At 30.7% G+C, this 13,020-nt stretch overlaps 1 protein-coding gene across 2 annotated transcripts; it reads left to right on the top strand.

The window, feature by feature from the left end:
* The first annotated feature begins 1,216 nt into the window (after positions 1-1,216).
* LOC143230081 (stromal membrane-associated protein 1-like) lies at positions 1,217-11,796 on the top strand. 2 transcript variants are annotated; one of them, XM_076463097.1, is made up of 9 exons: positions 1,218-1,402; positions 4,365-4,498; positions 8,374-8,459; positions 8,713-8,800; positions 9,825-9,896; positions 10,548-10,689; positions 10,838-10,882; positions 10,987-11,219; positions 11,672-11,796. In XM_076463097.1, the coding sequence occupies exons 1-8, from the start codon at positions 1,285-1,287 to the stop codon at positions 11,085-11,087; spliced, it is 786 nt and encodes a 261-aa protein (XP_076319212.1). In that variant the 5' UTR covers positions 1,218-1,284; the 3' UTR covers positions 11,088-11,219; positions 11,672-11,796. The 2 variants fall into 2 exon arrangements, with proteins under 2 accessions (XP_076319213.1, XP_076319212.1); XM_076463098.1 differs by lacking the exon at positions 9,825-9,896 and having other exon boundaries at positions 1,217-1,402.
* The last annotated feature ends 1,224 nt before the right edge of the window (positions 11,797-13,020 follow it).

The raw sequence follows: 13,020 nt of genomic DNA, 5'->3' as shown, positions 1-13,020 counted from the left end.
CGTAGCTAACAGTAACATTCTAACTTGTTCACTGTCTGTCTTGAAATCACTCTTAACCAACTACGTCGTATATATAATCTAGCTTTAACCGTTCTAAAACATTTTCTGTCACACCTTTAGATTTCTAGACGTTCTCGGCTTATCTTATTAAAGATTCCGATCTTAGTATCATCATTAAGACTTGCAGGTCCTTCTATCTCGCATTTAAATTATAACAGTAAAAGATGGTTTACAGGTTACAGCAGTAGGAAATGGAATAGTTCAAAGATCGAATTACTTCCAAATGAATTAGTTGTTTCTATATAGAGCAGAAATTGTACCAATAATTATTTGTACTTATATCTATGACGATTTTAACAAGTTTCACTGTTATTGTTTTAGTTTTTGTCTCATTATCAACAATCCTACAGATTATAAACTCTAATCTAATAGTTAAGCCTATATCAAATATTCAAACATTAATAGATAGCAATACTTAAGATATTGGTAACTGACTAATATACGTAGGTTATGATTAAGTAAAACCTTGAAATACTTGAGATGATCAAAGTCAGCATATTTATGTAAAGAAAACAATCAATTGCTCTTTCCAGAAACGTTTGAGACCTAACTATGCTGCCCGGCATGGCCAGGTGGTTAAGACACTCGATTCGTAATCTGAGGGTCGCGGGTTCGAGTCCCCGTCACATCAAATATGCTCACCCCTTAGCCGTGGAGGCGTTATAATGTTACAGTAAATCCCACTATTCGTTGGTAAAAAAGTAGCCTAAGAGCCGGCGGTGGGTGGTGATTAACTGCCTTCCTTCTAGTCTTACACTGTTAAATTAAGGACGGCTAGGGCAGATAACCCTCGTGTAGCCTTGCGCGAAATTCGAACCAAACCTAACTATGTAACTATTATATAACATGACTCGAGAAAAACAGTGCTCTCTTCGTGTTATACGATGTGAAGTTTACTGTTAAGGAGTGGATTTCCGCGAAACTGATATGACTCAGTGATGAGTGAAATGTGATGAGTTTCACACTTACTCTTAGTACCACAAATTTTTTTAAACTGATATTTTCAGTTGAATAAACTAGTTAATATAATATTTTCAACTCAGAGATAGTAAATAAATAAATATTAATACTATTCATTTTTTTTTGCTTTTTTACAATAAGAAACATGAGTGGTAACGGTAATATTTAGAATATAGGAAATGACGTGAAGGGGAAAAATGATATCGGAAGTTGCAAAGGGAGGTGTGTGTGTAAAGGGCGGTTTGCGTGTTCGTTTGTAAGAAAATGGCTAATAAAGCTGATAAGGAAAAGCAAAAGCAAATTCAGGAGAAATGCCAGACAATATTGTGTCAACTTTTACGAGAAGAAGACAATAAGTACTGCGTTGATTGTGACGCAAAAGGTAATGTAATATAAATAATTTAACGACTGTGTAATAATAGTATGTACTTGTACGTTGTAGTTCAAAAAGTCAGAAAGAATAGGTTAGACATTGAGCTGTAAAATTTATATGACTTATACAGTACATGCTGTGTATTTGTAGTTTTGTACTTATTATTAAATTACAATTCATAGAATCTGTGAAACAATAACATTTTGATAGCCTGGATACCAGAATTATGTTATCTATATTATAACCCTGTTTGCTTTGAACTTAAAGCTTTACCACTATGAGTATGATGAGTATCAACTGATTTGTTAGTTTTTAAATTGATTTTTGTTTTTTTATATTCACTATTGGTACTAGTAGTAAACGCTTAAAAATAAATGTAATTTGTTACATTTAAGCTATCAGTTGTTAATGTATATGTACCAAACACGTCTGACACTAACAAGACATTTTTTGTTTGCTAGGTTTTAAACAAATACCAAGGGAAACCATTCTTTCTACTTGTAATAATATCTTACATTTTACAGAATAGTTTTAGTATTTGTAGTAAATTCCTTATCTTATAAATTTAAGTCTTGCTTAAAATCAAACAGATGAAAGGATGTGGATTAGTTTTTTCTTTGGTTTCTAAGTTGCCTTTTATCTTCTGTTTTCCTGTTTGGATTTTTATCTAAGTTGTTTTGCATTATGGAATTCATTCAAGGAAAAAAAATCTTCAATGAGATGTTTGATCTTTAATTAATGATATTAGAAAAACGTACAAGTATAAGAAGTTTTGATGAAAATGAAATATAAATTCTATAATCTGAGCACTTTTGAAAGCTGATCTTTAATTAAAGAAGGCTTCAGTAAATAATTTGAGACATTCATATAGATCAGTCCTGACAGTTTAAAAGAACTTGTCCTACCAACATTACAACCCATTGTTTCTGTAGGTTATCGTAGTAGTTTTCACATGAACCATCTCCAACAATTCAATGTCCTGTAAAAGAACCAAAACTACACATAATATGCCAGTTGAATTGTGACTAGTGATTTATACAATATAGCTCTACTTGCAGTAGGACTTTATCTTAAGGGCTTAGTTATATTAGCCAATGCTGTAAGTTCTGTTTCTGTGTTATTGATGGTAAACCACATGTTTAATGTTAATCATACTTAAATGCCATTTGTTCACCCACAACTAATATTTTTAAATCCTCAACAAACCAATTTCAGATTACACAACTTTCAATATTGTGATTGTGAGTGAGGAATAACCATGGTCCCAGCACTAATTCATGAACTGCTCTGTTTTGAAGAATAGACCAGTTATTGAACTCTATTAATAACAACCTTTTACTTTCTGTAACCTAACCAACATTTGTTTTTCAAATAAATTCTTGCCTACTTTAGGTGAAGTAATTTTTAGAAATAAGCCGATGACAGGTCAGTTATCCTTTCATCACTATCATATCAACCACTCAGAATAAACCATCTGGAAAATTACTGCCTAATCGAGGTGAACAACAGATGCACTTGATCTAATATGTTATTTTACAAAGTAATTACAGAATAAAAGTGTTTGCTTATAGTTTATAGTGTATTAAACAAAGTTTGTGGAAGTTAAAAGAATATAGATTATATTGGATCATCTCTTAAGTAATGTATGATTTTGGGTTCAGAAAAAGAGAAAGGATTTCAAACACTTTTAATGTTATTTAAACAATAATGTGTGTTCCTTTATTATAAATTACTTCCTGTCAATGATTCACAAGCTTCTTAATGTCACTTCTATAAAATTTTTAGTGTTTGGAGGAAAAGAATGCAGAGATGGTAATTTTGACATCTTCATGTGTTCCAAGCTCTTTTTCCATCAAAATAGTTCTGCAAACTTTGGAAAAGATGATAATCAGATGGGGTAAGATATGTAGAATAAGAAGGATGTGGAAGTTTTCCCAGTCTAGCTCTTCAATCTTTACAGATGTGATCCTTGCTTTATGGGGCTGTGCATTATCCTGGTGTAACACAACACCTTTACTATTGATCAAAGCAGGCCTTTTTTTTTTTTTTTCTCAGTGCAACACTCAAGTGCTCTAACTGTTGACAGTAGATGTCTGATGTAATTGTTACATTAAGTGGCAGCAACTCAAAGTGGATTGCACCAACAATATTCCACCAAATGTTTAACAAGACTTTCCTAGGGTGGAGGTCCATTTTGGGCTGTGCTTTAGCCAGTTTATCTGTACTGAGCCATTGTATGCAGCACTTAACAATTTTATAAAATACCCATTTTTCACCTCCAGTCACAAAACTGTCCAGAGAAGGTGAGTTACGTTCATGAGAGTACAGATAAGTGCAAATTCCCACTCTTGTTCTAAGGTTGGCTTCTGTCAAATCATGGGAGACGCATTTTCCAAGTTTTTACACCTTCCCAAACTGTTGCAGATAACGGTGAACTGTTGAATGGGTTAAATTAAGCTTCTGTGCTAGTTCTTTGACTGTTACAGCACAATCTTCATCAAGTGTAGCCAGCAGCAAGTCATCATTAAACTCAACAGGATGACCTAAACGTGGGGCATCACTTAAGCTGTAGTTTCCTGACCTGAACTTCTGAAACTACCTTTGACACTTTCTTTTATTGAGACTTCGCACCATAAACACCTTGAATGTTTTGTGTAGTTTTTGCTGCACTATTGACTTTTTTAAACTTCTAAAGCACTATGTCTACTGTGCTCCTTAGACACATCCATCTTCATAAGGTTTTATTTGATTAATGATCTGAAAAAGTTTACTTGGGTTAGTTTGTTTTATTTGTCTGAACATTTTTATACATGTCCTACTACATATTTTCATCATTAAAGCCTTCTACAAAGACATAAATGATTATGCACTTTTTGTATTCAATTTTCAGGCATAATGTTATGGGATGATCTGATATATTGTAGCATTTGTTTTATATATTCTAGTAAGATAAATTTTAATTGGTCTGTAGGACCTCGATGGGCATCTTGGAATCTCGGAGTGTTCCTTTGTATTCGATGTGCTGGAATCCACAGAAATCTTGGTGTACATATCTCAAAGGTTAAATCTGTAAATCTAGACACTTGGACTCCTGAACAAGTTGGGGTAAGTCTCTCTGGACTTGAAGTGTCAAAAGAAAAGGTGGAGTTATTAACTGAAGTAAACATTATAATTTTATTTTTTTTTCCTAATAAAGAAAATTTGGTTGATAGAGAAAAAAAATTATTTTTTCTTTTTGATTAAGTTTTAATTTATTTTATATCTGTAAAATATAAGCTCTGATTTATAATTGTGTGTGTGTTACTGAAATCTTCAAACATGTTTAATTGCATATAGTTGCATGTAGGTTTCTGTTTATTTCAAGATTTTACTTGATTCAAGAAAATATATGCATGAGATGTATCATTTTGTTTTTTGTTTGTCCAATGTACCACTTGATCCAAGTCATTATACAATATTTTATCAGTGTAATTATAGTTATAAATATGAGTTTAATACTATGAGTGCACTGTAACCTTTTCGTTACTGGCTTGATATAATGTACATGTGTTCGTCTAAACATTTACAAACTTTAAGTATTTGCATTATAGCTTTTGATACAGAATGTGTATCTTCACAAAGTTTGGTAGACTTTTAGTGAAGGTTACAGTATTTTGTACACAAAAATCAGATTTTTAATGAAATATTTTGACAAAGTATTTGTTTGTGAAAATAGTTTGTTTTGCTACTACTCGTCTGAGTGCAAAGTGATTTCATGTTATGATTAAGAAAATAATTATTCATCCCAAAAATCTCAAATATTATTTGTGTAACCTCTAAAACCTCCTAAATATATATTTCAAACTTTTGTTTTCAGTAAGACATAATATTTTCTTATTTTTTCTACTCTAACTATGTGGGGTTTGTCACTTAACCAACCACATAACCATCATAAAAAATTATGAAATAAATATAAATTGACTTTTATCATGCTAGAATGACTATGTATTATAACACAAAAATACAAATGTTTAGTAGCTTTAGTCTCATAATGTTATATATTTATCATTTTTTATTATACTGACTTTCCACTCATGCCTATCTAACATTACATAGCTTGCATTGACATGGTGCATGTGCACTCGTGTTACATATCCAGTAATGTAAAACTGGCTTTTTGTTTTCCCTATCTTGGTTATGTTTCAGTGTACTAGTATTTTGTGATATACAGTCACATTTCAGTTATATATTTTATATATAAATGTTTATAGATTGTTACTGTTTAGAAATAAATTATTAAATTCATTTTTTAAAATGTAGAATAGTAAACCAAGAAGTAAAGCAATTATCCCTTCTTGCTACAGCCTTTGTATTCAGTTGAGGATATCAAGTAATTTGTTATCCCTTCTTGCTACAGCCTTTGTACTCAGTGGAGGATATCAAGTAATTTGTTTTTTCTAATTTGGTGAAACTTTTGTTGTTTATCTGAACTCAATGAAAGTTGTTTGTTTATCCTAACTTGGTGAATGTTTTTTATCCTAACAGTGGAAGTGGAGTCGAGAAAAATGAAATGTATTTTTTTCAAGCTGTTTAGACTTTGCTTTATTCTTTTCACCAAATTAGAAAAAAGAACTTGCTCTTTAGCAATAGTCCAGCCCTTGGATACTTACTCACTATATATATTGTCCTACCAGAAACAAGAGAGAGAGACTTGCACCCTTTATCTTTAAACTATGAAACTTTAGAAAAACCAATGTTTGACTCTGTGTTTCATCCTTCAGTTTTATTACTGAGATATTGATATCAATGTGAGTTAGAACTACAGCTAACCTTGTGTTTTGTGAAAACATTTGAAAGCTCACCTATTTCATATCTTAAACAAAAACCTGGATCATTATCCTTTAACTCATTGACTGTTGATTCACCATATAGGATATGGTTTGCCTCTTACAGTTGAATGTGAGTGTGCCATATATGGTGTATGGTTCAACAAAAATTTATGTATGCTCAAAGCAGCCACAATCAATGGTTAATAAACCCCCTATCTCCATTTTAACATTCTACTCATCTCTGACGCGTTCAAGAGAATTCTTACTGTTAGTTTTAACTTGATTAGTCAGCTGATTCTAATTTCCACATTAACCAAGTCTTTACTTTATTAATCTATCATGCCATCTGCCAACTTTTAAAGTTATTCCTTAATTTTTTCTTTATGCTCTTTGTAAATCAACACATTTTATCTTTGTTTTTTTTCTCATTGAGAAACATATTTACATTGAGATAAGAGCAATCCATTAAATATATTTGCCAAATCTGTCATATGTCACCTATTAACACATTATCCTATTTCATTAACGATGGATTAACTTTCTGAAAATGAGGAACTAAAATTTCCTTTTTTATATCTAAACCTGTTAGAAAACATTAGACATAATTTTTCCATGGTCAATCATCCTAAAATGGTTCTTCTACTTCAACTCTTATAACCAAATACTCATAAGTAGTTCACACTAAACCACTCGTTGACTCTCTGACCATTTGGTATAGAAAACTTTTTGAACCATTCCTTCTATGATTATTATTTCATTATTATCCTTTTGGGTAACAACTAATATTTTTAAACAATTGCTTATTGATATCACTTTGTTATTAGATGATATGTAAAAACTTTTTACCTTGGAAACCTGCTATTGTAATCTTGATACATATGTGTATGTGATATCAAAGTAACTTTAAGCTTCACAGTCCAGGTCTTTTAATACTATTCTTGATGACTGTGACAGTAGTTCTGCAATATAGTTTCTGTTGGAAAAGACCCTGTGATGTGGTTGTCATGTCCAAAGCATACCACTAATCTCTGCATACATTTCTGTCACTTGTATATTGAAAGAAGTAGATAATTCCTTTCAACATCTGATAACACAGAAATCTCTAGGTACATCATCTGTTAACTTGACTGTCATGTCTATGTATAGAATAGTCTGAATACTTAATATTTCAGCTGCTATGAGATAGTGAATGGTTGAACAGCAGGAGTGACTGAAAACCTTATCTTTCATGAATTCATGCCTGGTTGGAAATCTTAATTATGATATATATTATTACCTGGTCATGTGGATCATTTTCACCACTGCCATTTGTGTTTGCAGATTTTCACCTGTCACAAGAAGTTTTACTTTGCTTACCATGGTTTCTGTGTAATTTGTTGCAGGTACTCTTATGGATGGTTCTGTAACCACAAGGTGATCCATATTTTTTTTGTTTTCTCCCACTGTTGTTACATACAAGAAATATTTCTGTTTTGGAAATTCTAAATCCTCAATCTGAATTCACCATTATTATCTTAGTGTATGAACATTTTTTTTATTATAAAGTGCTGTTACATACATTTCCCAAAAGTAATTGTAATACATTCTGTTCCACTTGAGTTGTATATTAGTTATCATTTTAATTACTCATCTTCATACTCAGAATCATTGTAACATAATGTATTCAGATATCTGTAGACATTATCTTGACTAACACTTTTTACGTCTACATTCCAAAAGGCTGGTACTCATCCATTATTTATAGAAAGTGAGAGAGAGACATTCTTTAAAAGTCTACCACTAATAAATGATTTCTAACCTGGAATTTTAAAATAATTTCTATTATTAGTATTCCTCAAATCTAATGAGATTTCAGTAATTCATTATATTGTAGTCTCTGTTTCAATAGAGTCCCAGTTTGATTAGAAAGTGTATTCAAGCTTTTGTTTAAATCTTACTTTCATTTTAAAGATTTTAAAGTAACTAGAATTACTCTTTTAAAGTTTTCTTCACTTCTTTCACTACACAACTTAGCTGTTAGAAGAAACTAGAAGTATCATTCTAAAGTTCTAGTTTTTGTACTTCATTTCAACTGATACAAACAATTATAAACCTCATTTTAAAGCTGTAATAACATCTTTTAGTTTTCTTCTGCCATTGCATTTGTAATTAATTTTCATTATTTTGTTCCAGCTATTACAAGAAATGGGCAATAGCAGAGCAAGAGCTATTTATGAAGCCAACCTTCCAGACAACTTCAGCAGACCTCGATCGGACTCGTATCCTTCAATAGAAGTTTTGTAGTTAAATTTGTAGAAGTTTAGTGTTCATTGATGTTTCATAATTTTTAATTTTAACATTAAGGCCATTGTTTTTCATTTCACAAAAGAATTATATAGGGTAATTGCCAAGTTCCAATTCTGTGTTTAACATAATAAGTGATAAAATCTCTATATTTTATGTAACAGGTTTTGAGTCTTTTTAAATGTCATTACTGACTTTTTTTTGCCATTCCTCAATGTATTTATTCAGTTTACTGGAAACATTTGTACGTGATAAATATGAACATAAACGATTTATTGCTAAAGAATGGGTTCCTCTCGCTGTATCAAAACTTGTGGTGAGTTTTTGAACACACTTTAATATGATTTATCCATTCCTCCCATTTCTTAGAGATATTTTCTGTGATGATAGGCTAATTACCTCTATATTACAGCTGATGATTGTATAGTTTTATTGCTAGTTATTAATGAGTTCTGTGACTATTTCAACACTCAACTTTTTCTATGTTTACTGCTATATATTTCATTGACTATTAATTTTATTAAAAGCTGTGGACTGATATGATAAATAGGAAATTTGTATAAAGGTACACCAGATGGATGTTAAGTTTATTTAATAATGACATATACATTTTGTAAAACAAGTTGTTTTGGTGTTCATTTCAATGTTGTTTGTGCTAATAGACCTGTAAATAAATGTATTTTTCAATATACTTTCACTCTGAACACTTACACATGAATAAATACATGGATCTGAGTTTTATGTTAATTAATTTGTGACATTATAGTGATGTTTTTGGAAATTTTGAGACTTTAATAATTGTAATTACTTCTAAAAGTGTATTCTGAAATTTTCATTGTACATAATTATAGAAAAGATTCTTAAGACTTTGAGTTGAATCTCTTATAATCCCCTACAACTTGATGAAGTGTAAACATGGAATTGCTTTTATGTGGTATCTACTTAAAGATATTTAAAATAATTTTTGAACTTTGATTACTTATAAATTATTTTATAGCTTACTTGGTTTTCATGGTAATTAATTAGATTCTTAAATGGATGTTGTATTGATGTGCATATTTAATTCATGATGAATACCATAATTGATTCCTTGCTAGTAGAGTACAACTTGAATGCATGTACTATTTCTTTACCACATGAATGTAAAATTAATTTTTTATGTAAGGTTTTATGTTGAATTGCTTAAAGTGTACATATTGTGACCACTTGCAATATATTAGTTATGCATTCTCAGATAGAACAACACTAAAATAGATGGAAAAAAATTACTAACCATTTCAAATGGGCAGTTGTTTACATTCTTTTTAATATTAATCTAAGTGTGGTTACGCTCTTTGCAGTACAAAGTAGAAGAAGAAAAGATTGATAGAAAGCAACACAAAAGTAAAGCAGTAGAAAATGTTGAGAACCTGGTAAGCTTACTGTCATATGTGCTTAACTTAGTGTTAGGATTGCTTCAAAAGAAGTGGAAAATATTCAACTTATTTCAGTGCTTGAATTCTGCAGTTATAAAAATAGTGTACTGATATGTTTTGTGTTCTTATCAGCATTATGAATGCCAGTTGAATTTAGTTTATCATATTCTTATCAGCAGTAGGACTTAAGTCAAAATAATAACTCTAATTCTGTTTCAATAATATTTATTTGTTATTTTGTAACATCTATTCAGGGAACTTCTCAAACAAACATGAAAAACTTGTATTTCTGCATATCTCCAAGAAGTATCACTTGTAAATGATACAATTTCAGTTACATTAGAATTTTTAAGACCACCTAAAACGTGTATATTGCTGGTCTGTATTGATCGTCTCAAGTTTTGTGTTTCTCTCTATATTGTGGGTCTGTTTTGTGGACCACTTAAGTGGTTATTACAACCTGAAAGAGTATGCATATTACAGTATGTTTATCTGTGGTCATAGCAACCTGATATTACAGACACATTTGTCAACACCATTAGCAACCTGAAGTAGTATACTATTATGGTAAACTTGTTTATAGTCATGGCAAAAAAAATTGCAGTTTAGTTGTGTTCAGTGCGTGTTTGTTTCTTTGTATTTATATAGGTGCTTCAACAACCTATAGCAGTACCACGACCACATGGTACAACAAACATTAATGCCATTACTCATAAGACAACCCCTTCACCAAAGCCACAAACTCAGCAGTCATCAACAGTAGAATCTTCAGTGGACCTCTTATGTTTAGGTAAGTTGTGAAATTTAGTGAAATAAAAAAGGAAAAGTAGAGTTCTCAGCAAACTTCTTATGTCTTGGTAATTTGTGAAACTTAGTAAAGCAAGTGAAAAACAAGAATTTTTTGGTTTTGGTTCTTAAAATTTTCCTTTATATTACAGACGTTCCTAAATCAGATACAGCTTCAGATGACCTCTTAGGCCTAGGTGAGTTGACACTACTTGCAGATCTTTTTAAAAGTAACTGAGAAAGGATTATAAATTATTAGAATGTTTTGTTCTTGCTTCTAAAGAAATAATTTCTGTGACAGGTGTTCCTAAAACAGATACAGCTAATGATCTGTTTGATTGTTTGGTGAGTGCAACAACAGCTGCATCAAATCAAAAAACAATGTCCAGTCTACAGGAATAGCTGAAAAGGACTTCTTCGGTCAGGAAGCACCAGTTGAACCTCGGGACAAGATTATTCTTACTAAAGAATCCATTCTGTCACTATACACATCAGGATCCACAAATGGATCTTGGCCATCTTTTGGAATGTCAGGTAGTCTATCCTGTAGTTGTACAGAATATTTGTGTGTAAGTGACATAGTGTTATTTGTGCACAATTTAAACCTAGAGGTTAGTATACAAATAAATTCAACCATATTTTTTCATACAAACTAATTATTTACATGTGTAATGCATATATCTATATTTTTTATATTATTTTTAATAGGACAGGGTCTGAATGTACAGTAAATACAAATGTGTATGTGTAGATTTTTTTATTGAATCTTAAATCTGTCTTTCTTTTACACAAGATGTACATGCACATGGTTCTTAAAGCTTTTCCCATAGAATGAATGTGTGTAGAATAAATGTTAGTTTTTAAACATTTATGTAACTTTACTTTTTTTCCTACAGAGAGTGCATAAGTACAGTAAACATTGTTTTTATATACAGTGCCTGTATTTTTACATGGTTTTAAAATAATTCTTTTTTTCCCCACTGGAGGCATGTATGCACTGCCACCCATGTATCAAACTAATACTATGATGGGAGGTATTCCATCTGGTAGAGTTTTGAGTACATCTAATACAATGATAGGATTTCCACTTCAGAATAATTGTTTACCACAGGTAAGAATACTTCTCTAAAACAAGTGTTATTTAAGAGAAAGTGTAGATAGTAAGTATTTTTGAGTTGAATCCAATATTTTGAAATTGTTAAAAGAAGAATATTTTAGTTAGTAACTAAAACACCATCTTCAGCTCTTTTGTTTCATTTTATAAAAGTGTAGAAAGCTATAGTGAGTGTTAGCAGCAAATTGGTATTTTACATGTAAAATGTATGTGTATTTTAAGAAACCATTATCTTTATGAAGTTATTAACTTCGTCAGTAAAAATATATATTACATTGTTGCTAGTGAAAAGACAAGTGACATTTTTTAAATATATTGACATTAAAAATTCGTTTTCACTAAGGTAACCTCAGATTGTAAGAAGTGACAAGAACTTTGTAGGGAAATAAAATTATACATTGTAATTTAAAAGTAGAAAATTTGAAAACAAAATCTTGAGCCTAAATATAAGAATGATTAATGCTGACTTCTGGTTGCAGAGTATTTTTACCACATTATTCTAAGTTGTTATTAAATGGCTTCTCTTGTACTCTTGGCTGGAACGTATAACTCCTGAAAGTAAAAACAACTTATGAAGTTGCTCAACATAACATGGAAACTACAGTTTTTGAAATATTTACATAAGAATATTATAAATCATTAGCCTTTCAAAAATGTTTCTGTGAATACTGAAGACATGCTGATAAAGGCTTTGAATATATTAAAATGCATTTTGTGTAGGTTGTGTAAACCTATCTTTTGACTAAACTTCAATAAAAGTTTCTTGCTGTTTTGGTTCATGTTTAGTATACTTTTCTTTTCACTAAATATTTTTATGCATTGGTTTAGAGAGAGAGTTGTGGGACTTGAAATATTTATCCTAAAACCTATGTATTAGTAGTTTATAACACATTTTCCTCTGTGTGAAAATAATGAGGATAGCTAGATATACACATTATTGGGCTGGTTTGGTTGTTCAGATACTTGTTTATTGTATCTGTTCAGAAATTCTCCTTTCGTCCCTAATGATCACTTGTTTTAAATATCATTCATTAAAACTGGTAAAGATGTCTGAATTTTTGTTCATTATTTACTTTAGATTTAAAATTTCAAATTCATTATTTTTGGTTTAGTAGTTTGTTGTTAAAAGTTTCATGTTTGGTTGGTATTATAATCAATAGTTATTCCATTGCTATTATCTTAAAGAGCACGTAAATAATGTCAAGTTTCAACATGAAAATA

Source organism: Tachypleus tridentatus, chromosome 10 (genome assembly GCF_004210375.1).
Source record: "Tachypleus tridentatus isolate NWPU-2018 chromosome 10, ASM421037v1, whole genome shotgun sequence".
Taxonomy (NCBI): domain Eukaryota; kingdom Metazoa; phylum Arthropoda; class Merostomata; order Xiphosura; family Limulidae; genus Tachypleus; species Tachypleus tridentatus.
Note: the sequence above shows the minus strand (reverse complement) of the source record. Positions and strands in the feature narration are given on the sequence as shown.